The sequence below is a fragment of the Lepus europaeus genome, chromosome 5, assembly GCF_033115175.1.
Source record: "Lepus europaeus isolate LE1 chromosome 5, mLepTim1.pri, whole genome shotgun sequence".
In the NCBI taxonomy this organism is placed as follows: domain Eukaryota; kingdom Metazoa; phylum Chordata; class Mammalia; order Lagomorpha; family Leporidae; genus Lepus; species Lepus europaeus.
The window spans coordinates 141,118,683-141,146,154 of record NC_084831.1 but is presented as its reverse complement, the minus strand read 5'-3'; the positions used below and the strand labels follow the sequence as shown (position 1 = coordinate 141,146,154).

Below are 27,472 nucleotides of genomic sequence, written 5' to 3'. Positions count from 1 at the left end.
GAAGTCCAAATTATGCTGCTGGAATATTCTAACAATACCTGTGATTTGCTTCTTTAAGAAGATAAGTCACGATTCATCACTTTAAAATATTAGAAACCCGTGTCTGTGCAATGAAAGCTGACTTTGGGCTAATTCCCCTTCTTGGATTGGAAACCCTGATAGTGCATAAAAAATCCCAAACCTAAAGAGAATAAAATACTCTGCATTTTAAGAATGGGAACACAGCACCTTACCTCTGAATTGCTGGCCAAGTGGTGGAACAGCACAATTGATAGGGGTCACGATTAGAGATATGGGAGTAGGATTGTATCTGGGCTATAGCAGGCCAGGGGATGAGGCACACAGAGTGTGGAAAGTGGTATTCAGTGACTGTTGAGGAGACAGAGAGGGAGATGGTCTACCTCCCTGTTAAGGTGCCAGCATCCTTGTGTCTTGCTGCCTCTGTATGGTTAATGTTCATTCTTTCAACTTATTTTAAAAAATTAAGATTTATGTATTTGAAAGGCAAAGTTAGAGATTGAGAGTGAGATTTTCTGTCTGCTGGTTCATTCCTCAAATGGCCAGAACAGCCAGGGCTGGGCTGTGCTGAAGCTAGGAGCTTCCTCCATGTGTCCTTGTGAGTACTAGCATTCAAGCACTTGGACCATCTGCCACTGCTTTCCCTGGTGCCTTAGAGAGTAGATGGCACTCAAACTGGTGCTCATGTGGGATGTTGTGACTGCAGGTAGTGGATTATTCTGCTGTGCCACCGTCTTCAGTTTCTTTCATCAATGTTTTATAGTTTTTAGTATGCATAACTTCTTTGGATATTTTCATGTGTCTTTTTCTTTTCGCTGCATTTATGAATGAAATTCTTCCCTTGATTTCTCCTTCAGGTAGATTGTTATTAATAAAAAGAAGTGTAACTGTTACATGTTTTTGTATCCTGATACTTTTCTGAATCTCTTTATTAGGTCTGATAATCCCATCCCTCCCTGCCCCCATGGAGTCTTTAGGGCTTTCTACATACCAACATGTCATCTGCAAATAGGGATAATTTTACTTCTTTGCTGATTGGAATGTCTTCTATTTCCTCTCCTTGTCTGCTTGCTCTAGCTAGTACTTCTAATACAGTGTTTAATAGAAATGTTGAATATGGGCATCCTTGCTTTGTGTTAGATATTAGAAGAAAAGTTTTCATTTTTTTCCCCGTTTTGGGTTCATTTTTGAATAGGTATTATCTGTGCATAATGTAAAAAATATAAAGGATTCAAAAGAATAAACAATGAAAAACTAGTCTTCTTCCTAATCATCTCTTCCCCCAAGGTAACCATTGTTTTCTTCCAATCTTCCAGAGAGTGGTTAAGGTATATATAGTATGTATTAGTGGGAGAGTTTCTCATATTTAAATCATGTAGTCTTTCTTCATTGTAGCCTGTGAGCATCAGATCTCGTGTGAAGATGTTGGTTAGAAGGGTCATTAACCTTCAGTAACACCATGATGGGTGATGGCCATGTATCTCAGCATGTGAGTTCACTAATATCAGGATGATACCCATCAGTAGAAGTGCTCCCTTGTTTTTCACTATCCCTGTGTGTATAGTGGTCTGTAAGCCAGTTCTAGTGTTAGAGTAGGCAAGATTGCTACATGTGATTAATTTTGGGCATCCCTGTTCGCTGTCATCCTGGGGATCATCTGATATTCTCTCTTGTGCTGAACATATTTTCTGTGAATTCTATGCATTTCTTTTTTTCTTTTTTAAAATTTTATTTTTATTTATTTGAGAGGTAGAGAGCTAGACAGAGAGGGAGAGACAGAGAAAAAGGTCTTCCGTTCGCTGGTTCATTGGCCATAATAGCTGGAGCTGCGCTGATCCGGAGCCAGGAGCTTCTTCAGGTCTCCCATGTGGGTGCGGGGGCCCAAGGACTTGGGGGGCCATCTTCCACTGCTTTCCCAGGCCATAGCGGAGAGCTGGATTGGAAGTGGAGGAGCTGGGACTTGAACAGGTACCCATATGGACTGCCTGCAGAGACTTTACCCGCTGCACCACAGCACCGGCCCTGATTCCATGCATTCCTATTCCTTGTTTCTTCACCTGATGTTGTTGGAACATATCTTTCATAGTTTCCTGAGAGTGTATGGCATGTAAATTTGGGTGATGGCTGTCTTCTGAAAATGTCATTATTTTCCTCTCCTACTTGTTTTTTTTCCATGTTGAAAATGTACACATTTTCTCTTAGAATTTTAAAGTCATTGATCCAATGTTTTTTGGTTTATTTTGAACTCAGTTCTTTTTGTGTGATGTGTGTTTTCTCTTCAAAATCTTAAAGGATTTTAGGAAATTCTTTTCCTTTTGACTTCTGAAATTTGATTGACATATGTCAATTTTCAATTGGATACTTTTTTATCCGTTTTTTTCCCATTTTTGTGGTCTCTTTTGCGTTCAGCCTACCATCTCATATACTTTATTGCTAGGAATTGTTTTACATTCTCAGTTCTTTCTCTCTCCTGGTAATAGAATTTCATCAGATTAAGCCTTAATTTTACATTGTTGGTTATCAGTGAGGAACTTGGGTCTGGCCTTGGGGCACAGCCAGTTAAGCTGCTGCTTGTGGTGCTGGCATCCCATGCTCTAGCTCTGGTTCAAGTCCTGGCTGCTTCAGTTCCTGTCCAGTTCCCAGCTAATGCTCTTGGGAAGGCAGTGAATTTGACTCAAGTGCTTGGGTTCCTGGCCACCAGTGTGGGAGACCTGGAAGGAGTTGTGGGCTCCTGGCCCAGTCCCAGCCTTTCCGACCCTTTGCAGAATGAACCAGCGATGGAAGATCTGTATTTTCCTTATACTATAGAGTAAATCATAGTTTAGAGAATTTTGAATACCATGATGTTAAAATAGTATAGGACCTGACCTTTAATATACACTACATAATTTCATTTATTTTATTCAGTGAAATATTTGTTGAACACCTTTTAAATGCTATGTTAAGCAAGCTAACTATTAATGTGAAAGCTTTAGTTTTAAGATGTTTTAGTTTGTATTCATGTGGAGAATATAATCTATTAGGGACATAAACTTTTTTTTTTTTTTTTTTAAGATTTATTTATGTGAAAGGAAGAGTGATGGAAGGTATGAGAAAGAAAATCAACTTCCATCCATTGATTTATTCCCCAAATCGATACAATTGCCAGGGCTGGGCCAGGCCAAAGCTAGGAGTTTGAAACTCCATCTGGGTCTCCCACATAGGTGGCAGGGGTCCACGCACTAGGGTTGTCTTCCACAGCTTTCACAGGCACACTAGTAGGGAGCTGGATCAGAAACACAGCAGTGACTACTCAACTCTCACTCCAGATGGGATGCTGGTGTGGCTGGCAGCAGATTAATCATCCAAGCTACAGCACTGGCCCCAGGACACAGACTTTAAAGAACCAATTAAAATGAAGCATAACAATGGATAGGCGCATATAGCTGTGGTGTATAACCTTGGATAAATTTGAAAGTTAATTTAATTTTGAGGATACACAATGTACACTTAAAACATTAATAATCAGACAGGCTATAAAGTGAATTTGTGGCCGGCGCCATGGCTCAACAGGCTAATCCTCCGCCTTGTGGCGCCGGCACACCGGGTTCTAGTCCCGGTCGGGGCACTGGATTCTGTCCCGGTTGCTCCTCTTCCAGGCCAGCTCTCTGCTGTGGCCAGGGAGTGCAGTGGAGGATGGCCAAGTGCTTGGGCCCTGCACCCCATGGGAGACCAGGAGAAGCACCTGGCTCCTGCCATCGGATCAGCGCGGTGCGCTGGTGGCCATTGGAGGGTGAACCAATGGCAAAGGAAGACCTTTATCTCTGTGTCTCTCACTGTCTACTCTGCCTGTCAAATAAAAAAAAAAATAAAAAATAAAAAAAAAAAGAAAGTTAATTTAGAGAAAAGGCAGAGTTTGGGGGAGATAATGGAACAAAACGCATGGTACTTTCTATGAATGTGGTTCACTGTATATTCAGTGAACCGAATATGGTTCACTGTAGTTAGAAATGATGCCAAGATTTTTAGATTATTATTATATTGGGCTTCCCAATTTGAACTTTGTTTGAGACACTGGTAGGATATGAACAGATTTTTAAGAAAGAAAATTGATACTTGGAGAAGTTTATATGCAATTTTAAGATCTCATTGGAGAGGGGCAAACTGTGATGCAGGAAACTAGATGGGAAGCTGTTGGTAGGAAATCGTGAGATTGGACTAATATGGTAGTACAGTGAAATATAAGGGTTCTTGAAAAAATTCATGTAAAATGCACATAATGAAAAACATATATGGATTTCAAAACATTTTGCCCCAAAGTAAACTCATAATACAACATATCTGAAGAGAATCTACTTTGAAGGCCTAAGTACGGTAAAACAATCACTTTGGAAAGAGTACTCACCAGGCCCAGCATTGTGGCACAATGGTTTATGCTTCTGCCTGGGATGCTAGCATCCCATTTGAAGGCCAATTGGCCTAAATGCTTGTAGTCCTTGCCACCTACATGAGAGACCTGAATGGAATTGCAGGGGGTTAAGATCCTTAAGCAGTTTTTCAAAAAACTCTTAACGGGAAGTAAAACATAGCTTTATCAAAATGATCCATAAGACAGAGCACAGTCTAAGCAATAGCTACCAAATGATGGAAGTGCCTCAGTCAAAGCTGAAGCAGACCATTTAAGAGCCAAGTTCATGGTCACCGTATTTTGGGTCCTCAAGGAATTTGGCTTGTCTTTCTGGAGGGCCAAGGAATAACAACATCTGCCTATTATGAAAGTGTTTTTGAGAATATTAACCAAAGCTTTAGCAGAAAAATACCCAAGGGGCTGGCATTGTGGAACAATGGGTTAAGCCACCTCTTTTGGATGTCCACATCCCATATCAGAGTGCCTGGTTCAAATCCTAGTTACTCTGTGCTAAAGATCTCATGCCCTGTTTATGCATCCTGGGAGGCAGTGATTGTTGGCTCAAATACTTGGATTCCTACCATCCATGTTTGAGCCCAGGATGGAGTTTCTGTTTTTTGGTTTTCGGTCTCTTCTAGCCCTGACAGTTGCAGTCATTTGGGGAGTGAGTCACTTGATGGAAACTTGATCTATCTCGCTCTACCCCCCCCCCCCACATACACTTTGTTACTCTGCTTTTGTAATAAATACTAAAAAATAAATAAAAAGACCCAGGAAAGCTTCATTAGAAGACTCTTTATCTACCATGACAGTGCTCCAGCTCATTCCTCATTCAAAGGTTGTTTTGGGAATGTTTCCAAGGGAGTTCCTTTTGGTCTCATCTTCCTAAAAAGAGCAATCTCTTTTATGCAGTTAATAGTATTAAAAAAAAGACTGCATTGGGGCTAGTGTGGTTGTGCAGTGGGTTTAGCTGCTGCCTCCAATGCCAGCATCCCATATGAGTGCAGGTTCAAGCCTGAGTGCTCTGCTTGTGATGCAGCTCTTTGCTAATGTGTCTGGGAAAGCAGTAGCAGATGGCCTGAGTATTGGGCCTCTGCCACCCATGCAGGAGAAGCTGCTGGCTTCTGATTGGCCCATCCCTGACCATTGCAGCAATTTGGGAAGTGAACCAGCAAATGGAAGATGTCTGTTAGTCTGTCTCCCTCTCTAACTGCCTTTCAAATAAATAATTTTTTTAAAGACCGCATTGTCACAGCTACATTTTTAATACTCTCTTTTCTTTAGGGAGGGTTTGAATGTATGGTATCAGAAAAGTGTCTTTAACTTGATTGGATTTATATTGCAAAATAAAGTTTCATATTTTAAAAATAAGTTTTATATTTTAATTCCATCTTTCCAAGAACTTTATAAAGTCCCCTCATGAAATACTTTTGAGAGGTATTAAGGTGTATTGATTGTGGTTGGAAGAAATTGGAAATTGTCAAGATTGTCTTCCAGTCTTCCATGTTCTTGGGCATTTTCCTATATTTTAACAATGATTGTTAATATTATTGAAATGGAAGAAACTCATCTGAAATTAATAGCTCATTTTGGATATATAGTCTGCAATAACTAGGCAGTCTGTAGTTAGAGCTGTGATTGTACTATACAAGAGAGTTCTAGGCTAGAAAGACAACCCTGGGGTCCAGGACCTGAAGATGTAATTAAAAGCATGTGAATGATTAATTATAAATAATTCATAATTCTTCTTTGTCTTTCCCTGATGTTTGTTTTAGTTCCTGAGAACACTCTATCAAGTAACAGTTTTTCCAAACACTGGTGTCCTCTTCCATCTCCTTTTAGACTCTTCTTTGCCTGTTCAGGTGCCTGATTAGAATAGATTGGTGATTGCCTTGTATTTCTCATTCTGTAGGGATTATGTATTTTATTGGCTTTCTCAATTTCATCTATATACTTGCTTTTTTCTAGAAGGAGATCTTATGGACTGTGATGGGAAATCAGAATCTAGTCCTGAACGGGAACCTGTGGATGATGAAACTAAGGGAGTAGAAGGACCAGATGGCATCAAAAAGAGGAAAAGAAAACCATACAGACCGGGTATAGTACCTAAGCTAAAATGTCTATTTTAATATAAAAAAACTTTGTTTAAGGAAAATTGAATATCCATGATTTTAATTGTAATTGAATAATCATCATAAATATAATCAGCATAATAAATGCAGCATCTTAACTGAAGTCATCTTGTGTGTATAGTTTAAAGAACTGAAATAGCTGATACTTTATGATAAACCATTACTTAATGCCTTATCCTAAATGTTAACGATTTTATTAGGTGCTTTATTGGATTAGTTTTTGTTTATACTTAATTTTTTAAAACCATTTATATATTACCCCTTGAAATGTATTTCTGTGATTCTTTTCAGTTTTGAAAATTCACTTTCTAATATTTTTGTTTTTTTCCTAATATGTTTATTTTTAACTTTTTTTTCTTTTTTTACTGCTTATGCAAGAAACAGTGTGAAAGTGAAAAAGACAGGGGTCTCATGCTGCTTAGAATTTATAGTCCATTTAACATAATGACTGATCAAACATGTTCTTACTTAGTATCTTCCTGTGGTGGGGAGAAAAGCTGTCTTACCCATTTAGAAAAAAGAAATATATATATATTAATATCTTCTGACCAGTCAATGAGGCATTAAAATGGATCCAGAAAGTCTTTGCTTATTTGTTTGCTTGTACTGTATTGCTAAGATGTTCTAAATCCCTTTTTGCTGTGCGTAAGGAAGAAATTTATCACTGTACTTGTGTTCTGCAAGTTTTTAATGGTGGGCCACATCTAATACGAACCTAAGATATGTTTCATCCAAATCACAGAAGCTTAAAAGTGCACTTTTTTTAGACATTGCAGATTCCTTCTAGGAACTTATATTCAATGAGTTTTCCCCCGACTTGCATGTAAGTGATCCCTCTAGTTGAGGGGCCCCATTAGGTCACAGCTTTGTCATTTGATTAAAAGCCTAGTGTTGACTGTGTGTCGGGCACTATTCAAACCATTATGTATGTCATATGAATTGTCATATGTGTGAGGAGGTGGTATACATTATCCTAGTTTTACAAGTAAAGGAATTGAGGCACTGAAAAGTTAAACATAGTATTAAATAGTCTGGCTCCAAATTCCATGCTTTTAACTACAGAGTTCTGTGTGTCTCACGTAATTAGTTATGTCAATCTAACCTATGTCTTCTAACCTCTAGCTCATACAGAAATTATTAGCCTGTTAATGTACAAATAATTTTTAGTTACTAATACTTGATAAATAAGAATTTAATATTTATTGATACTGTCTAGAAAGGGAATGCATGCCAGTCTTTTCTTTACACTCATTGATTTAAATTCTTGTTTAATTAATTACAACAATGGTCTTGACAGTTTTTCTTATTTCTACCTCTTATTATGCATTAAAATGAGATTGTTGGTTCGGATTATTCCAGTTTGAACTTTGAAAAATGTTATTTAAGACAGGAATTTCTTCCTACATACTGTGGAATTATGAGGAGAAATTAGTTGTTTATCAGTTTATCCAATTTCTGTTTTGGATAGGTATTGGCGGATTTATGGTACGGCAAAGAAGTCGAACTGGGCAAGGAAAAACCAAAAGATCTGTGATCAGAAAAGATTCTTCAGGCTCTGTTTGTGAGCAGCTGCCTAGTAGAGATGATGGTACGGTACTAATTTTGTTTTATTTAACACCTGTGTTATCTCTATTGGAAAGAATAACCTTATTGCCTCTTGTTAATTATTAAGATTTGAATGCCTTTAGAGTTTGTACTTGTGACAGCAATAGTATTTGATAAGCAAATGGCTTAAATTCAATAGACTATATTCCTTTTTTTTTTTTTTTTTGAAGATTTATTTGTTTAGCTGGTTCTACTCCCAGCTGCTCCTCTTCCAATCTGGCTCTCTGCTGTGGCCTGGGAAAACAGTAGAAGATGGCCCAAGTGCTTGGGCCCCTGCACTCACAGCGGAGACCAGGAAGAAGCTCCTGGCTTCAGATTGGTGCAGCTCCAGCTGTTGTGGTCGTTTGGGGAGTGAACCAATGGAAGGAAGACCTTTCTCTTGTCTCTCACTCTTACTGTCTGAAAGTCAGAGTTACACAGAGAGAGAAGGAGAGGAAGAGAAAGAGAGAGGGAAGGAGGGAGGGAGGGAGGGAGGGAGGTCCGTCCTCCATATGCTGGTTGACTTCCCAATTGGCCGCAATGGCCAGAGCTGTGCCAATCCAAAGCCAGGAGTCTCCTCCGGGTCTCCCATGTGGGTGCAGGGGCCCAAGGACTTGGGCCATCTTCTACTGCTCTCCCAGGCAACAGCAGAGAGCTCGACTGGAAGAGAAGCTGCCAGGACTTGAACCGGCATCCATATGGGATGCTGGCCCAGAAGGCGGTGGCTTTACCCACTATGCCACAGCGCTGTCCCCTACTATATTCCTTTGAGATTTTAAGATGTTAGTTGGTTTCCTATAGTAAATATAAATATTTAAGAGGCTTACTAACTTAGTTGCATAAGATAATTTCTGGTCATGAAAAAAAGGCCCCCTCTTGGCTGTCTTATCTTTTCACATATGATCTACTCACATGTAATTTGAAACTTTTAGGCTGTTTATTTTAAAGTGGCAAGATATCCCAAGAACATTTAAGAAAATTATATAGTGTTTAAAGAACAAATCTTCCGGTGAACTTTGTCACTATCAATTTGAGCATCAAAGAAATCCAAATCATTGCTTAAGCCATGCTATGACTTAAGAATATTCTATGCCTTTCTTCCTCCCTCCCTCCCTCCCTCCCTCCCTCCCTCCCTCCCTCCCTTCCTTCCTTGTCGGTTTGGGAAATGGTTCTAATGAAGAGTTTGCAAACATTTTGGTCATGATCTGTACAATTAGATACTTTAATATGCCTAATGGGAAACCTGAAGAGAATTGAGATGTTTCCAGCATACTCTCTAAATAGAGTCCTTCTGTTGCTAGGGTAGGTGACAGAAATTATCACACATCTTAACAACAAAGCTCCATGGGGTGGCCATTTGGCCTAGTGATTAAGATACCTGCATCTCATATTGTCTCTGACACCTATCTTAAGTAACACAGACCCTGGGAGTCAGTGGTAATGTCTCAGGAAATTGGGCTCTTGCCACCCATGTGGGAGACTTGGATTGAGTTCCTGGCTCCAGCCCTTGGCTTTGCTGTCATTTGTGGAGTGAATTGGTGGGTACATGCATTTGCTATCTGTCTCATGCTTGCCCATTCTCTTTCCTGCTCCATCTCTCTCTTCTTCCTTCTCCTTTTCTCCCTCCTCCTCTTCTTCTCCTTCCTTCTCCTCTACCTTCTCTTTTTCCCTTTTCCTCCTCCTCAGCCTTCTTCTCTTTCCCTATTCCTCACTTCTCCCATCTCTCACATAAATAAATCTTAAAATTTATAAAGAAAGAAAGTTCCCTAATGGTCTATATCCTGTAATAATCCTAATTATGAAACTATTTTATGTTTTCCATCTTTTTCCCTTTTTTATGCTTGATTTTTATTTGAGAGGAAGAGAGAGTGAGAGTGAAGTGAGAGAGAGAGAGAGAGTCTTCTATCCAGTTGTTCATTCTCGAAATGCACACAAAATCTAGGGCTTGCCCAAGCTAAAGCTAGGAGCCTGGGAATCAGTCTATATCTTCCATATGTGTGGTAAGGGCTGGAATACTTGATCCACCACCTGCTGCCTCTGAGGATATATATCGGTTGGAAGCTAGGGCCAGGATTCAAATCCAGGCATTCCAGTATGGGATCTGGCCATTTGAAATGGTGTCTAAACTACTACACAGCTGTCTTTATTTTGTCCTCTACATAATTTCTTTAGATCTTCCTTTTAGTTCAGTGTTATGTTCCTTCATCTGGGTGTGATCGAACCTCAAACATTGGGTTTACATTTCTTATGCAGTTTTTCTTTTCTGAATTACTTTTTTGATATTTAACATTTTGTAGTGTCTTTTAAAAACTTACTCCTACTTCAGTTGTCTTTTCTTTATGTAACAAGGAGTTAGAATATAAAGTATTCGCATGATTGATTATATCATCTGATTCTATTGTTTCTATCTGCTGTCTCTACTAGTCCCAATTTATTGATTGTATGAGACATGCACATTTTTTAACTGTATGTTCATATTCTTTGGAACATCGTTTGACTTTCTAGGAACATGGTACAGCACTTTCCTAGGATGACTTTAAGACTGCATTTTTACTAGGAAGTCCACCCATGTTATGTAAATTCATCAGAGCTATTTTGGGTGTATGAATTCTGTGCGAAGAAAGTTTTCTTTGGTATTGATGGTGACAGGGGAGACATGAATTATGGTTTTGGTGTGAGGTTGTATTTCTTCCGCTCACCCATGCAATGTGTAGTACCTCCAGTTATTTTCTGTACATTGGAGAGAGGTCTTAAAGAATGTCTTCTGTTCCCTGTCTGTTCTGAAACCTAGAGTTCAAAGGCATTGGATTTCACCAAATTTCAGACAGCTTTATTTATTTTTTATAGATTATTCCTTACCATGCTTTTGGTTTTTGCAGATTCTTTATGTTCTAGAAAGATCACTAGTATACTTAGAAGGTTGTTTTAAAAATGTTTATCCAGGCCGGCGCCGCGGCTCACAAGGCTAATCCTCCGCCTTGCGGCGCCGGCACACCGGGTTCTAGTCCCGGTCGGGCACCGATCCTGTCCCGGTTGCCCCTCTTCCAGGCCAGCTCTCTGCTGTGGCCAGGGAGTGCAGTGGAGGATGGCCCAAGTCATTGGGCCCTGCACCCCATGGGAGACCAGAAGAAGCACCTGGCTCCTGCTATCGGATCAGCGTGGTGCGCTGGCCGCAGCGCGCTACCGCAGCGGCCATTGGAGGGTGAACCAACGGCAAAAGGAAGACCTTTCTCTCTCTCTCTCTCTCACTGTCCACTCTGCCTGTCAAAAAAAAAAAAAAAAAATGTTTATCCACAGTTTTTGGTGGAAATTTTTAGGATTTGAAAAATTTTTAATGACTTTTTAGATTCAGTATAGTTTGTAGATAAAATTCTCTTTTTTTTAAAGATTTATTTTATTTATTTGAAAGGCAGAGTTTGAGAAACAGAGGAGAGACACAGAGAGATCTTCCATCCACTGGGTTCACTTCCAAAATGACTGCAAAAGTCGGGGCTGGGCCAGGCAGAGGCCAGGATCCTGTTCAGGTCTCCCACATGGATGGCAGGGGCTCACACACTTGGGCCATCTTCTGATGCTTTCCCAGGTGCATTAACAAGGAGCTGAATCAGAAACAGAGCAGATGGGGCTTATCAGGCCACCTGTATGGGATGCTGGCGTCTCAGGCAGTGGCTCAACCAGCTATGCTACAGCCTGGTCTCCATTTCTGAGAATACAGTAATAGTCTCTCTTACTCCTCCCCTCTCCTCTTTCACTCTCTCCTTCCCTCATCCCCCTTTCTCTTTAATTTTTGACATTATAATTTTTTAAATATACATTACATTTAAAAGGCTAGTTTTAGTTTTCGTAAGAGTTAGTTCATGTAATCTAACAACAAAAGTGCCAATTTTAATTTTGGGGAGGGTGTACTATTTGCCTTACTATTAGGAAGTATGTGAGTATTGTTTGATTGTTTACTTTTCTGTTTCAAGTAGTGTACTTTTCTGCTATTCCTGACTCCAAGATTTGTTTTGTTTACATGCTCTGATCTTATGAATATGCTCATAAATATGCTTTTGTTCATAATAAATATTCATGAGCATATTCATAGTCATATTTTAAACCTGTGATACTTAAAAAGTTCATGGAAAAAGGAATTAGATGGCAAGCTTATTTTTGTGCAGTAAATTTTAAATACTTTCATAATTTGATTCTTAATTAATATTTTCCTTTCCATTTTTAAAGATTTCATATGCAGGGTTTTCAAATTTCTTTCAAAAAGTTCATAGAAAATGGAATTTAATTACCCTCATGTATGTTTATAAACATAAATTTTTGAACTTAGGATTGTTACATGGAAGGGCACACATTATTTTCAAGATCTTTTTCATTTTCCCAAAACAATTTATAAAAAATTGTCTAGTAAATTCCCATTAAAAATGTGTGAGTAGCCATCTCTTCATACTCAATGAGCAATGGGTATTTCATTTTAAAATACCTTTAACAAAAAAAAAAAAACCCTTTAACATAATGTATTTAAAAACAGAAGTTTCTCCTTTGCTGAAAAAATGATGATTATCAAGAGAAACTAGGAAACATTGCTAATTTAAGTAGACATGAAATGAAATTTTTGATATGTAAAGGTTAGTAATAAACTTGCTTGATCTTTTTGGATAATGCAACTTATTCAAAACTGCATATGTTGGTAAACTGTGAAATTACATTAGGTGGATTTGTTTGAATTTGTTAAATGTTATGTATTTATAAATATGATTATTGTTGTAGGCTGGAGTGAACAGTTACCAGATACTCTAGTTGATGAATCTGTTTCTGTTACTGAAAGCACTGAAAAAATAAAGAAGAGATACCGAAAAAGGAAAAATAAGCTTGAAGAAACGTTCCCTGTCTATTTACAAGTAATATTTTGTTTTACATTATATCTATTTTGTTAATGTAGAAAATGTAATGCATTGAACTTTAAAAAATAAGCTTATTGTCTTTATTGTCTTTACTTGTTTTCATTTACTCATAAATGCCAGGGTTTTTTGTTGTTTGTTTTTACATTCCAAGGCCTGGTAAAAAATTTACATTTTATCCCTTTTTGTGGTTTGATGCTTTAAGTTCTCTCTCTCTGCCATTTGCTCATGGCTGAGTGTTTCTGAAGCCAAAACAAGAACATTTTGGAGTGGGAAAGCCCCATCCGGGTCTCCAACATGGGTGGAAAGGACTTGAGTACTTGAGCCATTGTGCTTGGCCTCACAGACAAAGGAGGAAGCTGGATCAGAAGCAGAGCAGCTGGAACTTGAACCTACACTCCCATATGGGATACAGAGGTTCCAAGCAGCATTTAACCTGCTGTATGTGACCTACTGCTCCAGTCAGCTCTCTTTTCCAAACTAATGACACCTGTGTATGCTTCGAGCCTAACTGCCGTTAAAATTTCCCCTGGTCATGGGAGTGTTTAGCCTAGCAGCTAAGATGAAAGCATTCTACATTGAAGTACCTGCGTTTGTTTCCTGGTTCCAGTTGCCAACTGTAGCACCGGCTAATGCAGACCGTAGGCAGCCGGATGGGATTCCTGCCATCCAAGTGGGAGACCTGTAATGCTTTCCTGGCTGTGGCTTTGGGGAGTGAACCAGGACATGGGAGTGTGTCTCTGTTTGCCTACCTCTTAAAAAAAGAGCAATGTCTAAAATTGTCTTTGCCAGTAGATATTACAGTAATTTTGTTTATTGAATGAAAATAGATTTTTTAGTTGTCAGAGTTTTAACTGTAATAATAATTTGTCACGATTAGAGGCTTTGTAAACCAAGTATTTCAGCCAAAGAGTTGTTTTTGTTTAATAAATATACATGGGGCTTGAGGGATCTCAATGTGATTAAATTCTGTGTGATAGGCATGGATTAGAAAGAAGAAGTGTTGCTTCTTGCAAACATTTGGTCACAGAATTGTTATATATGATGTATTAGAACCGTTCTATATTAGAACATTGGTTTTGTCATTAGCTAATTTTCAGTGTTGAGCATGTTCTTCACCCTTTCTGGGCTTCTCTTTCTTCATATGAATGAATTGAATTTGATAGACTGCTATTGAGCGTCCATCCTAATCTCACTGTCTGTTGATCTGATCTGTCAGCTCCCATAGAACTGTGGCCTTAATGTTTCTTCATTGCTTGAATTGTACATTTTAATTGGTTTTAAAATACATTTGTTTTCAGCTAACCAAATTTCCTCAGTTTTCATTTTGGTAACTGTACTTACCAATATGTTAATGACCATATTCCTGTTAAAAGGTTCAGCTTTGAAAGCCTAAGAATCCTGACTGGTTGGCTGGCTGGCTACTTTGCTTTATGTATGTATATATGTATGTATTCATTCATTTACTTATACATTTATATGAAATTCAGAGCTACAGAAAGAGAGAGAGGTCTTGCGTCTGCTGGTATGCTCCCCAGATGACTGCAGTGGCCATGGCTGGGCCAGGCTGAAGCCAGAAATTTCCTCTGGGTCTCCCACATGGGTGGCAGGCACCCAAATACTTGGGCCATCTTCCATTGCTTTTTCTGGGCCATTAGCAGGGAGCTAGATCAGAAGTGAAGCACTAGGCACCTGAATGGGATTCAGGCTTTGCAGGCCTTGGCTTTACCCTCAAGGGCACACACCCAGCCCAAAAATCCTGGCTTTAAATACCTCTCTGCTACCAGTTAGTTGTGTAACGTCACACTGTGCCAATTTGCTCAACTATAAAGTTTTTGTAGTGCCTAATTGCAGAAATGTTCAGAAATTAAATTAGATACTCATGTACTTAATTCTTTGTTAGTTTAAATATCCTTAATAATTGTCCTATTTTCCCCTCATTCCCTTTCATTCTACTTTTGCACCTTTTTTCTTTTCTTTTCTTTCTTTCTTTCTTTTTTTTTTTTTTTTTTTTTTGGACAGGCAGAGTGGACAGTGAGAGAGACAGACAAAGGTCTTCCTTTGGTGTTGGTTCGCCCTCCAATGGCTGGTGCACCGCGCTGATCCGAAGGCAGGAGCCAGGTGCCTCTCCTGGTCCCCCTTGGGGTGCAGGGCACAAGCACTTGGGCCATCCTCCATTGCACTCCCGGGCCACATCAGAGAGCTGGCCTGGAAGAGGGGTTACCAGGACAGAATCCGGCGCCCCGACCGGGACTAGAACCTGATGTGCTGGCACCAAAGGCGGAGGATTAGCCTATTTTGAGCAGCAGCGCTGGCCACCTTTTTTCTTCAGAGTAATTTTATTGGCCAGGAAATAGTCCTTTGCCATGCAGATTATCCTTATTTGTATTTTTTTGTTATTAAGTAACTGCCTTTGCCTTTCTTTTCAATAATCCTTTCTGGGAGTTCTGAGAAGGTTGTCTGCCCCTCCTCCTGATGATACTTCTGTCATGTGGCATTCGTATTCAGTTGCTTATGAAAGTATGAAACTGACTTTTTAGTACTTTGCTAAAGAGCCTTTAAAAGTACTGGATTTGAAACCCTATTGCTGCTGTGCTGTTTGTTGAGTGGAATTGCTTCCTTAGTAACACCTAATTTCTTTTTGTTTTAAAGTTTATTGTGTGGGAAGCCTTTGGAATGGTTCTGCACATCTTGTGACCATTGTATTTTTGCCATTGATCTGGGGAAATACATTGTGACAGAGTAACACTCTGTGTAATTTGTCTTACTAGTCACAGTGTGTCAAGATAAACTATATAATCTCCCCAGCAGAAATATTTATGCAGTCCACTGATAGCTCGTAGTACTATGAGTCTTTAAGAGACTCCCATTGTGGATCCATAACCTCTGGTTGCTACTTAGTCTTGCCTGATAAATACCAAGTTGGAAATATGTAGCCACTCTGACATAAACTGTGGTGATTGAAACACTCAGCAAATTAATAAGAATTTTTATATTACCAAATTTTTATATAAATACAAATGAAGTTATCTTGAGTCATTGAAAAACAATTCTTGCTAATGGTGGTCTCAGGTTTCTCAGATTTATGTCCAAACTTCTGAGATGCTTTATGCTATTCAGCATTTTCCCCAATGACAAAAAGCACTGGTGATAGATGAATCAATTTTCTATTTATAAGTAGACAAATATGTTCTAACTTTCTGAATTTTTAGATTTCTTTCAGAGTAAAACAATTGGTTTCTGTAAAAATTTCAAGTCAAATATATTTTCTTCATCTCTACCAGACTTCACCCGCACCTACCAAACCCCTTTCAGAAATTAGCCAACACAATGCCAACCCTCCATATACTTCCTTACAATTGCTGTATTGTTGTTTATATTTTCCGTATCTATCTTATTTGGTTGTATTTCTATTGATGAACATTAAGGCCATTTTCACTTGTTGGTATTATAAAAAATGCTGCAGTGAAAGTTTTTGTGTGTATATATTTAGTGAGTGTGTGTTAAGTGTTAATAGCTGCTGAAACATTGTCGTCCACAAAGGATCCTTCTTCCAGACAAACCATGTTATAGAAAATAGACTAAAGCAGATTTGCTAGGTAAAAAAAGGGATCTTGAGTGCTTCCTTTTTGTCTTTAGTCTTGATTCTTGGGATGTTTGGGAAGAGATCCTATATTTGAAAAGAACTCGGCTTTCAACACTAGCCTGTAGAATAGAGCATGCATATTGAAATGGAGAAGTGTTACTATAAGTAAGTGAAGAAAAAGCCAAAAGCCTTTAATAGCTGTAAATGTTGCACACATTCTGTGGGTAAAACAACTATAAAAAACTCTCATTCATATTTATAGTGGAAGCTCCTGTATGGTTATATGAATCAATGCAACATTACTAAATCTGCCTTGAAGTATGTAAATATTAAAGCTGTAGATCAAAATCTTATGATACTCTCTGCAAGTAATTTATAAATATTAATAATATTCATGAAGCTTTAGTTTTGCTTATATTATAGATTAAGGTGCTGAAAGTATTGCAAATCTATCAACCTTTACATTTTACTGCAGTTTAATCTCTTGGAATTGAATTATTATTCTTCAGTTGCTAGAAACACATTTGGCATAAATGTTTTATTTGCATAATTCTATTTTTCTCTAGTAAAACTAAAAAATGATTATTTTTAAAATAAGAGGAAAAAGAATTAATGATCATTCTATATTATATTCATTTTCTATATTGTTAAATACAAAGCTTTTCTGTTATTTCTGCTCCCTTGTCAGAAATGATGACAGAATGATGTTCATATTTAGAGTTTTGTAACTGATCATTTTCATATGTGTTTATCTTTATCTAGGAAGCTTTCTTTGGAAAAGATCTTCTAGATACAAGTAGACAAAACAAGTTGAGTTTAGATAGTCTATCAGAAGATGCAGCTCAGCTTTCCTATAAAACACACATGAATACAAATTTTTTGGATCCTTCATTAGATCCACTACTTAGTTCATCCTCAGCTCCTGCAAAGCTTGGAACTCAAGGTAGGGGGAATATTTCACACATGCTTTCTTTATATTGTGTAACATAGATCTTCCTTTTAAAATTAATCCTTTGAAATGCTTTTGTTTGACTTCCTATGCATTCTGAAAATCAAGCATATTGAAAGGCGTGGTTTTAATTAAGTAAATGTAGCTATGTTAGGTGAAAAGGTCTGTAAATTTTGGCAAATCAATTTATCTTTGTTACTGCAACAAAAATTAAGAGTTATAAAACAGTTACACTCTTCTGAGTTTGACTGTAGTTGGTGAATTACTGCTGTAATAATCTTCAACTCAGGTTAAGAGAGGTATTTATTAATAATACAATCCAAAAAAATTCTAAAATCAAAAAGAATGCCATATTTGGGAACTTATTTTCCTGTTTCGTTTTTGAAATGCATTTCCCCAGATTATAGTTTCTCACTGTTGACAGCTCAAGTCAGATGATGCTTTGTTGTGGCAAGGAGGCCGGGTGTCTAGTACCTTGTAAGATGTTTAACACCATCCCTGGCTTCATAACAATTAAAAAAAGTCTGTAGATATGAAAGTCTCAGATATCCCTTCGCGGGCTGTATCGTTCTGGTTGAGAACTATTGTCTTAGATGCAGTGATAGTCGGAATTACTGTGAATCAGGAAAAGGTAAGAAAACATCATGTGTTTGTAAATTAACATCAGCAAGGCTGTAGGAGTTCAACTCTTTTGGACATGGAAGAATAGTGGTAACTCTTTTCTGTGCCCGCTCCTCCGCCCCACCCCACCCCTCCTTAGGTTTTTTCTAATGCTATCAATTGTAAATTCCTATTCTTCTGCCAGGCCTCCAGTTTTCCCATTGATTACATTTGTTACTGTGTTAATTTTTTTAAAAAAAGATTGATTTATTTGGAAGGCAGAGTTACAGAGAGGCAGAGAGAGAGCGGGAGAGGGATCTTCCATCCACTGGTCTACTTCCCAGATGTTCGAAATGGCCAGTACTGGGTGGATCCCTATACAGGAGCCAGGAGCTTCTTTCAGGAGGTCTCGTACATGGGTGCAATGACCCCAAGGACTTGGGCCACCTTCTACTGCTTTCCCAGGCGCTGAATCAGAAGTGGAACAGCCAGGACTTGAACCAGCACCCATTTGGAATACCAGCACTGTAGGCAGCGGCTTTACCCACTCTGCTATAGTGCCAGCCCCTACTGTGTTAATTTTATGCACATTTTGGAAAACACTTTAGAGGCATCCTGTCACAGAAAAAATTTTCTGTAAGATTCGTTAATTTAAAGTCAGAGAGAAAGGACGAGACAGAGCTTCTATCCACTGGTTCACTCTCCAAATGGCCACAATGGCCAGGTTTGGGCCAGGCTGAAGCTAGAAGCCAGGTTGCCCGTGTGCGTGACAGGTGTCCAAGCAATTGGGCAATTTTCTGTTGCCCTCCCAGGCGCATTAGTAGGGAGCTGCTTCAGAAGTAGAGCAGCCAGGACTCAAACTGGTTCTCATATGGGATGACTGCTTAACACACTGCACCACAACACCAGCCCCGAAAAATTAGTTTTATAGAAAGTAGTTTCAGCTATGTTAACTGTATGTAGCCTGGGTTGATATAAAGTCGACCTTCCATACCCATCAGTTCTGTAACCATAGATTCCAGAATGGCAAATTTGGAGGCCTATGGAAGGGACTTGGTATTTGAGGGTTTCCTGGAACTAAACCCTGTGGCTACATTTTTTTTTTTTTTAAGATTGATTTATTTATTTGAAAGAGTACAGAGAGAGATCTTCCACCTACTGATTCATTCCCCAGATAGATGCATCAGCCAGGCAGGAGCCAGAAGCTTCATGCAGGTCTCCCACGTGGGTGGCAGGGGCCCAAGTACTGGGCCATCTGCTGCTGCTTTTCCCAGGCCATTAGCAGGGAGCTGGATTTGAAGTGGAGGAGCCATAACTCAAACCAGCATCTATATGGGATTCTGGCATCAGAGTTGGTGGCTTTACCCACAATGCCACAACACTAGTCCTTAGAAATTTTTTTTCATCAAAATGCACTTTTCAACAAAATGATAAAGATTGATTCATTTATTTCAAAGGCATAGTTAGAGACAGAGACTGGTTCACTCCCAAAATTGGCTAAATGGCCAGGCCTAAGCCAGGAACCAAGAACTGCATCTGGGTTCTTCTCTTGCTTTCTCTGGTGCCTTTAGCAGGGACCTGGATCAGAAGTGGAGCAGCCGGGACTTGAATTGATCTTCATGTGGGATGCTGGCATTGCAAACAGTGGCTTAACCACTGTACCACGTGTCATCTCATTAAAAGGCACTGTTGTCTAGAGAATACATTATGGAAATACTTTAAGTTCCTGAATATTTGGTGTACAAAATTTCCATTAACTTTCCAGTTCGAAATTATGTTGTTTTGTATGAATTATATATATTTGAAGAAAAAATGTTTAAAGACTCCAAAACTATTTCATAGAGGTATTTGATCTGGAATATGTTTATACCCACAGCTTTTTTTTTTTTTTTTTTTAAGTAAAAACAGACTTAAAATGGGTTACAACTTTCAGATATTCTTTAACTGAATGACATATAATAACTAAACTGGCCTAAACTGGCCTAACTAAGAGTTCCAGTATTGGGGCTGGCGCCATGGCTCACTTGGTTAATCCTCCATCTGCGGTGTTGGCATCCCAGTTGCTCCTCTTCCAGTCCAGCTCTCTGCTGTGGCATGGGAAGGCAGTGGAGGATGGCCCAAGTGCTTGGGCCCCTGCACCTGCATGGGAGACCAGGAGGAAGCACCTGGCTCCTGGCTTCGGATTGGCGCAGCACCAGCCGTAGCGACCATTAGGGGAGTGAACCAATGGAAGGAAAACCTTTCTCTGTCTCTCTCTCTCACTGTTTATATTTCTGCCTGTCAAATTTAAAAAAAAAAAAAAAAGGATCAAATAAGTGAAAGTGAAAGTGTTGTTTACAACCCATCCAAAAAAAAAGTTCCAGTATTTTCCTGTTTGATTAACTCAGAAATTTTTTAGAATCCTTGGCATTTTATTTTTCAAATTCCATGTTATCCATTAACAAATTTGCCTCTACCTTCGAGATGTATCCGCAGCCAGCCACTCCTTATGTTAGCTTTCCCTGTCTTCCTTGTGTAGACTGTCACCACCTCTCCCTCACTGTGCTGTGGTATCCTTGTAGCCTTTGAAGTAGTCTCTGGGCCTTCCCAACAGTCCTTCCTCCCACTCCAACTCTACATCTGTTGTGTACATAGCAACCAGCATGTTCCCTTTAGAGTTGCAGTCATGTCATCCCCTGTCTATCTTTCAGTCTTCCAACAACTTTCCATTACACTTTGAAGTGAATCCCAAGCTTCACGTCGGCTTGCCCTCTGCCCCAATTGTTCTCTCCTTCTTTGGTATACTAATTATTCCCACATTTCATTTAGGTTTCTACTTTTAAAAGGCTAGTCCTGACAATCTTATATAACATGTCTTAGTTTTAAGACTTTTTTTCTCATTAGATTTTTTTTTTATTAATAGCATTTACAGTAGTGGCATTGAATTACTGTCCAGCTCCTCTGAGGATGCTTTTTGAGATGCTCTTTGAGAGCATGCACTTTGTTTCAGTCACTGTTGTGTAGGTCCAGCGAGTGGATCACTGCATGATTAATCTAGTTCTGTGGATATTGAAATTTTTTTTAGTGAGTGAGTGGGTAATGGTGTGAGCAGCAGTGCTGGAAGTAGTGTGGCACTTGGCTTATGATTGACATGGAATTTCTAAATCATGGATTAGTCATGCACATTCTGTTAACTTCCATGTGTTTTATGTTCTCAATGTGATTTTAGGGGTACCAGTTACTGAATTTTTTGGTTTTGTTTTAGCATTCTGTTTTACTTTTGTTACCTACAGGTCTTTGCTTAAAATTTTACTTTGTTAATACATATTGGTCACAAAACAAAAAGCCTGAATTTTTAATAATTTTGTTATTCGAAACTTTAGAGTGCCTTTGGGAGTAATAATCTTTAGTTCTCATCATTGTAGCACTTGCTTCAGCATCGGCTCAACTCTCAGTGTTTAGCAAAGTTATGGATGAGTTCAGGGTATTTTAGAATTTAACATTGAGGAAAATACTGAATTTTTATAAATATACTTACTGTATTTAGGTACTGCTGATGACCCATTAGCTGATATTTCTGAAGTCTTAAACACAGATGATGACATTCTTGGAATAATTTCAGATGACCTAGCAAAATCAGTTGATCATTCAGGTACATATGAATACTATTTGCCCAATTTCTGTTTTGTGATGTGAGAGGTATATGTGTGGAACAAGTGTGGTCTTTTGCCTGTTTCCTAGTAACTGAAGTGTTTTCTCTTTTTGCTTTGTCAAAGAACTCAACATTTTATTTGATCTACCTCGGCTTTCCTGCTTTAGGAGGGAAATATAGCAAGTTAGTTAATTTCTGTTGCTTTTCTAATTGCATCAAATTCAAGGCATGTTGCCTTACAATCTTGCCGTATCTTGTTTCTTCTTTTATTTGCATTCCCCCCTACTCCCTGCTCTTAATGGTAATCATCCATTTTATTTGGTTTGGGTCTTGTAGGTCTTGATTTATGCACTTTCCAGGTTGAGAGCTCACCTTTTCCATTTGGTAAGAAACTGAGCTATGGATGACCGCTGACTAGAATTAGTCTTCTTTTTTGATAGTGGTTTCAGCTAAAACAACTGTAGGTGCATGCATATTTGTTAGTAGTGCTAATATGTCACTAATCCATAATTTGCTTTTCTCTTTTTGTGTGCAGCTAAAGATTAGTATACTTTACACTGTACTTTGGGTGAAATTCTTAGAGGTTTTTTTTATGAGTGATTTTCTTCTCATTAATGTGTAATTCATGTTATCCACATATTAATGTTAACTCCTAATAATGATTTTAAAAGATCAGACAAAAGTCTTCTCTGTTAATAGCAATATTGAAAGCATGAAAAAGTGATAGGCCACTTCTACATGTGTGTTTAAAATAGCAATATGTATGCAGTAAAGCGTATTACAATATTATAAATATAATTTGTATCTTCACAGTGTGACAACCAACCATAAATTTGTTACTTTAAAAAGATTATTAAACATTAATAGAGCATTTTAGAGCTTTTGATTAACTTACATGAAACTTATCTTCTTTGAATACTACTTAAGATGACTTAACTGTACATTTGATGCCACTGTTTTCAAAGTTAATGCAATTCTTTATTGGTCAACTTCTCATAAATTTCTATCTAAATATGGTTTGTTTTTTTTACAGAAAATGCCATGTAAAAATTTAGTATATTCTTTTGTTCCTCAAGAAATATATTTACTTTGTTTAAATGAGAACTTTAAGTGGCACTTAAGTGTATTAATACACTGTTTTATTTTTATTGATTGACTATATAATAATCCTAATTAATTCACATATATATTGATGCAGATAAAATAGTGTTATGCATTTGATGTGAGTGTTCTGAATTCACTTTTAATTCATTTACCTTGCTCTTTTAGATATGGGTCCTATTGCTGACGATCCTTCCTCTTTGCCTCATCCAAGTGTTAATCAGAGTTCACGACCATTAAGTGAAGAGCAACTAGACGGCATTCTCAGTCCTGAACTAGACAAAATGGTCACAGATGGTAAAATATTTGCCCTACATCTAGGCTTTCTAAAAGACATGAGTAAATATGATTTTCAAAGATTTCTGCATGCCTATTTAGAATTTAACTTTTATGTTCTGATTGTTTCTGTATCAATTATTTGCTATTTTGTGTCAGTGTAGTGGATTGATAGTTAATATTTCTATTTCTTTATTTTATCCTAGGAGCAATTCTTGGAAAGTTATATAAAATTCCAGGTATTTGTGTTCTGATTTTCTATCTTATTTGATTGGCATTCCCTATACTCTGACCGGCTATTGTCTTTTAATGCTTTTACTATTTTATCTCACAGAGCTTGGAGGAAAGGATGTGGAGGACTTATTCACTGCTGTCCTTAGTCCTGTGACCCCTCAGCCAACTCCATTACCACAGCCTCCCCCACCACCACAGCTGTTGCCAATACATAATCAGGGTATGTTATGACTTTCATAAAAATATGGTTCTTCTTTATATGCACACATGTATACATTAGGTTCTTTTAAAAAGCTCTTAGAAGAATGGTATTAAGATTAATTTTACTGGGGCCATTATTATGGCACAGTGAGTAGATACTGGAGTGCTGGTTTGAGTCCCTGTTGCTCCATTTCCAATCCAGCTCCCTGCTTATACTTCAGGGAAGGCAGTGTATGATGGCCCAAGTACCTGGGCTCTTTCCATGCACATGGGAGACCTATATGGAGTTCCTGGCTCTTGGCTTTGGCCTGGCCATTGTGGACATATAGGCAGTGAGCTAAGTGGAATGTCTCTCTTTTTCTGTCATTCTGCCTTTCAAATGAGGAAAAGAACAGTTTTTTTTTTTTTTAATTTAAAGATTTGGGGACTTATGTTGTAAATCAGCGGGTTAAGATGTAGGGAGTATACCGTATACCAGCAGATAGAAGATTGATCTCTCTGTGTCTCTGTCTTTCCCTCTCTCTAATTCTGGTTTTGAAATAAATCTTAAAAAAAAATTAAAACATTTATTTTTGTTTCAAAAAGTTTGAAATCCTTAGTATTTGTGTGTGTGTCTCTCTCTTTTTAACATTTATTTATTTATTTATTTGAAAGTTAGTGTTACAGAGAGAGGGAGAAACACACAGAAAGATCTACCATCCACTGGTTCACTGTCCAAGTGGCCAGAGTGACCAAGGCTAGGCCAGGCCAGAGCCAAGAGCTTCTTCCAGGCCTGCCATGTGGATGCTGGCTTTCCAGGCACACTTTTTGAAGATTTCTGTGTGCGTGTGCATGTGTATTTTGCCCTGTTCCTTAATAACTAATATACAGCTGATAGGTGAAAACCTCCCCTGTGAAGATGAGGAAACACTAACTTCAGTCCCACACCTACCTGCCTGAAATTCTCTGGAAATCTCTGACCAGAACTGTTTTTCTTCATTTACTGATTCCTGGGAGGATATAACCCTGCCTGCCCTCTTCCCATACCCTCAGTCCAGTCCCAGCTCACTTTCTCTTCAGTCGAGGCCTGCACAGTGACTTCTCTGTTAGAAAAACCAAACCTTCCTTCACCTGGCTGCCATTGGTATGCTCTCAGTTTCAGTGTTATTTCTTTGTATGTTAGCTGTCATCACTTTCATACCTAGCCCTGTGCTTTTTGTTTGTAATGTGTGGAACAATAAAAACACCTGTTTGGTAACAGCTTTCATTTAAATTGTAAGCGCTTTAAACACTAGTGTCATGTGTCTTGCTGAAGCAGAGTTACAGAGAGAGAGGTCTTCATCCCCTGGTTCATTCCCCAAATGGCTGGCCAGGCTGAAGCCAGGATCTAGGAGCTTCTGGGTCTCTCGCATGGGTGGCAGGGGCCCAAGGACTTGAGCCATCTTCCACGCTTTCCCAGGCCATAGTAGAGAGCTGGATCATAGAAGAGGAGCCAGGACTTGATCCAGTGCCCCTATGGGATGGTGGAGCTTCAGGCAGTGGATTAACCTACTACGCCACAGTGCCAGCCCTGACACTGAAATTCTTGTAAAATATGGAAATTTGGCCTGCTTTGTTTTTTTCTATGTACTTCAAACTTGTCACCAGATGAAATATGTTTAAGACATAAGTTTCTCACTCTTTCTGGCTAGCTGAAACCTGATAGCCTAGCCTTGAGATCTGTGGGAATAGATAAGGAAATTGGCTCCTGCAGGTATGATAGTCTTCTCCTATCATAAGGAGTTTAGAGTTCTGTGGTGTTATGTATTTTTGATGTAAGCATAGAAACATTTCTCTATATCCTATTGTCACTGATGCCTGACTATGTACTGAATTGAATAACATGATACCTTTATAAATTCTCATTCTTCTTGGTGTGTAAGTGCTCAAATGTGAAAATAATTTTTCTGCCAATTTTGTGTATGCATGAGTAAGTATTAATTTGCCTTGATTTTTGCTAGTCTAAACATGCAATTTATATTTGAGTGAAACACAAATCCTATTGCTTGTTTAATGATTAATAGCTCTTCAATTTACATATAAAATACTGTTTTCTTTTTTGTATAACTACAAGTAAGTATTTTAGAAATAAAATCCGTTAAAGATGTATTTCTTTATAAAAGATAGTTGGAAAATCAATTCACAGTACAATATAATTTCTGTAAATTTTTGGTTTTTATTTTATATGAAAAGCAGATAGAGCTGTTTGATTTCCTATATGCCCACAACAACCAGTACCGGACCAGGCTGAAGCCCGGAGCCTGGAACTCAATCCACGTCTCTCCCATGAGTGGCAAGAACCCAAATACTTGGGTCATTCTCTGCTTCTTCCTAGCATGTGCAGTAGCAGGAAGCTGGATTGGAAGTAGAGAAACTGAGATAGAACCAGGCAGTCTGATATGAGATGTTAAGTGGTAGCTTAATCACTTTTCCAAATGCCTATTCCTGTAAAATATCCCTCCCCCCCCCCTTTTTTTTTTAAGAGACAGAGAGAAAGGTCTTCCTTTCCCTTGATTCACCCTCCCAAATGGCCACTACGGCCAGTGCGCTGCGCTGATCGGAAGCCAGGAGCCAGGTGCTTCCTCTTGGTCTCCCATGTGGGTGCAGGGCCCAAGCACTTGGGCCATCCTCCACTGCCTTTCCGAGCCACAGCAGAGAGCTGGACTGGAAGAGGAGCAACCAGGACAGAATCCGGCACCCCAACCAGGACTAGAACCCAGGGTGCCAGTGCCGCAGGTGGAGGATTAGCATAGTGAGCCATGGTGCTGGCCTTTTTTTAAATTTAAGATTTATTTATTTATTTTGAAAGTCAAGAGTGATAGCATGAGAGGAAGAGACACTGGCGCATTCCCCAGATGACTGCAGCCACTAGTATTGACTGAGGCCAAAGCCAGGAGCCAGGAGCTTCTTCTGGGTCTCCTATGTAGGTTTAAAATGCCCAGTCACATTGGCCATCTTCTGTTGTTTCTCTCAGGCCCTTAGCAGAGAGTTGAATTGGAAGTGGAGTAGTCAGGACGTGAAACAGAGCCTGTGTGTGATGGTAGCACTGCAGACGGCCACTTTACCCCTAACCACAGTGACAGCCCCTTAAATCTCATTTTAAAATTGGTTTCCAAGAGGTGACTCTTTTTCAGCTAGGTGCTAATATGTAATACAGAGTAGGTAATAAATCTACCAACCCTCAGGAGTTTCTAATTCTTACATTATAGACTTTCATGTGTACTACTAATTTATATTACAGTATGGTATAACTCAACTGGAGCCCTAAGGATTACCAAGATTTTAATGTTTATATTTGAAAGAAGAGCAATTCTAATTCAGTCTTAAACATGATCAAGTTAAATATAGGGTAATACTCACATATTCAAGAATGTCAACTTGAACATTTTCCAGAGGATAGGAAGGTGGTATAAGTGTAAGGCAGCACAGGTAGAAGTTAGACAGCAGTAGATTGTAGACAGCTAGGAAAAGTGGGTAGAGGTGGTTGGAAGCCTTTTCCTCCCCAGGTGAAGGCTTCACACCAATTAGGTTTTTGCAGGATAGCCCTTGTAACAATTCTGGAAATTAATTTGAGACAAGGAAAGTTTATACTAATGAGTTTAATTAGCCTGGGAGTATGTTAAAAGACAGGTTACATGTAAAGACACTGCTCATTGAGATGGAAGAATGGATATTAGAAACAATGACGATAGAATAAGTAGGAAAATCAGGCTGGTACTGTGGTGTAGCAGATAAAGCCACTACCTCCAGCACCAGCATCCCACATGAGTGCTGGATTGAGTCCCAGCTGCTCTACTTCCAATCCAGCTCCCTGCTAATGCACCTGGGAAGGCAGCAGAAGACAGCCCAATACTTGGGCCCCT

At 38.8% G+C, this 27,472-nt stretch overlaps 1 protein-coding gene across 1 annotated transcript in view; it reads left to right on the top strand.

Annotated features, from left to right (window-relative positions):
- KMT2C (lysine methyltransferase 2C) overlaps nt 1-27,472 on the top strand; it is a 288,648-nt gene that overhangs the window by 200,447 nt on the left and 60,729 nt on the right. Inside the window, 8 exon segments of the mRNA XM_062192886.1 lie at nt 6,374-6,502; nt 8,006-8,125; nt 12,883-13,013; nt 17,362-17,542; nt 21,675-21,779; nt 23,049-23,177; nt 23,363-23,395; nt 23,491-23,610. Of these exon segments, the coding sequence (XP_062048870.1) occupies nt 6,374-6,502; nt 8,006-8,125; nt 12,883-13,013; nt 17,362-17,542; nt 21,675-21,779; nt 23,049-23,177; nt 23,363-23,395; nt 23,491-23,610 (948 nt within the window).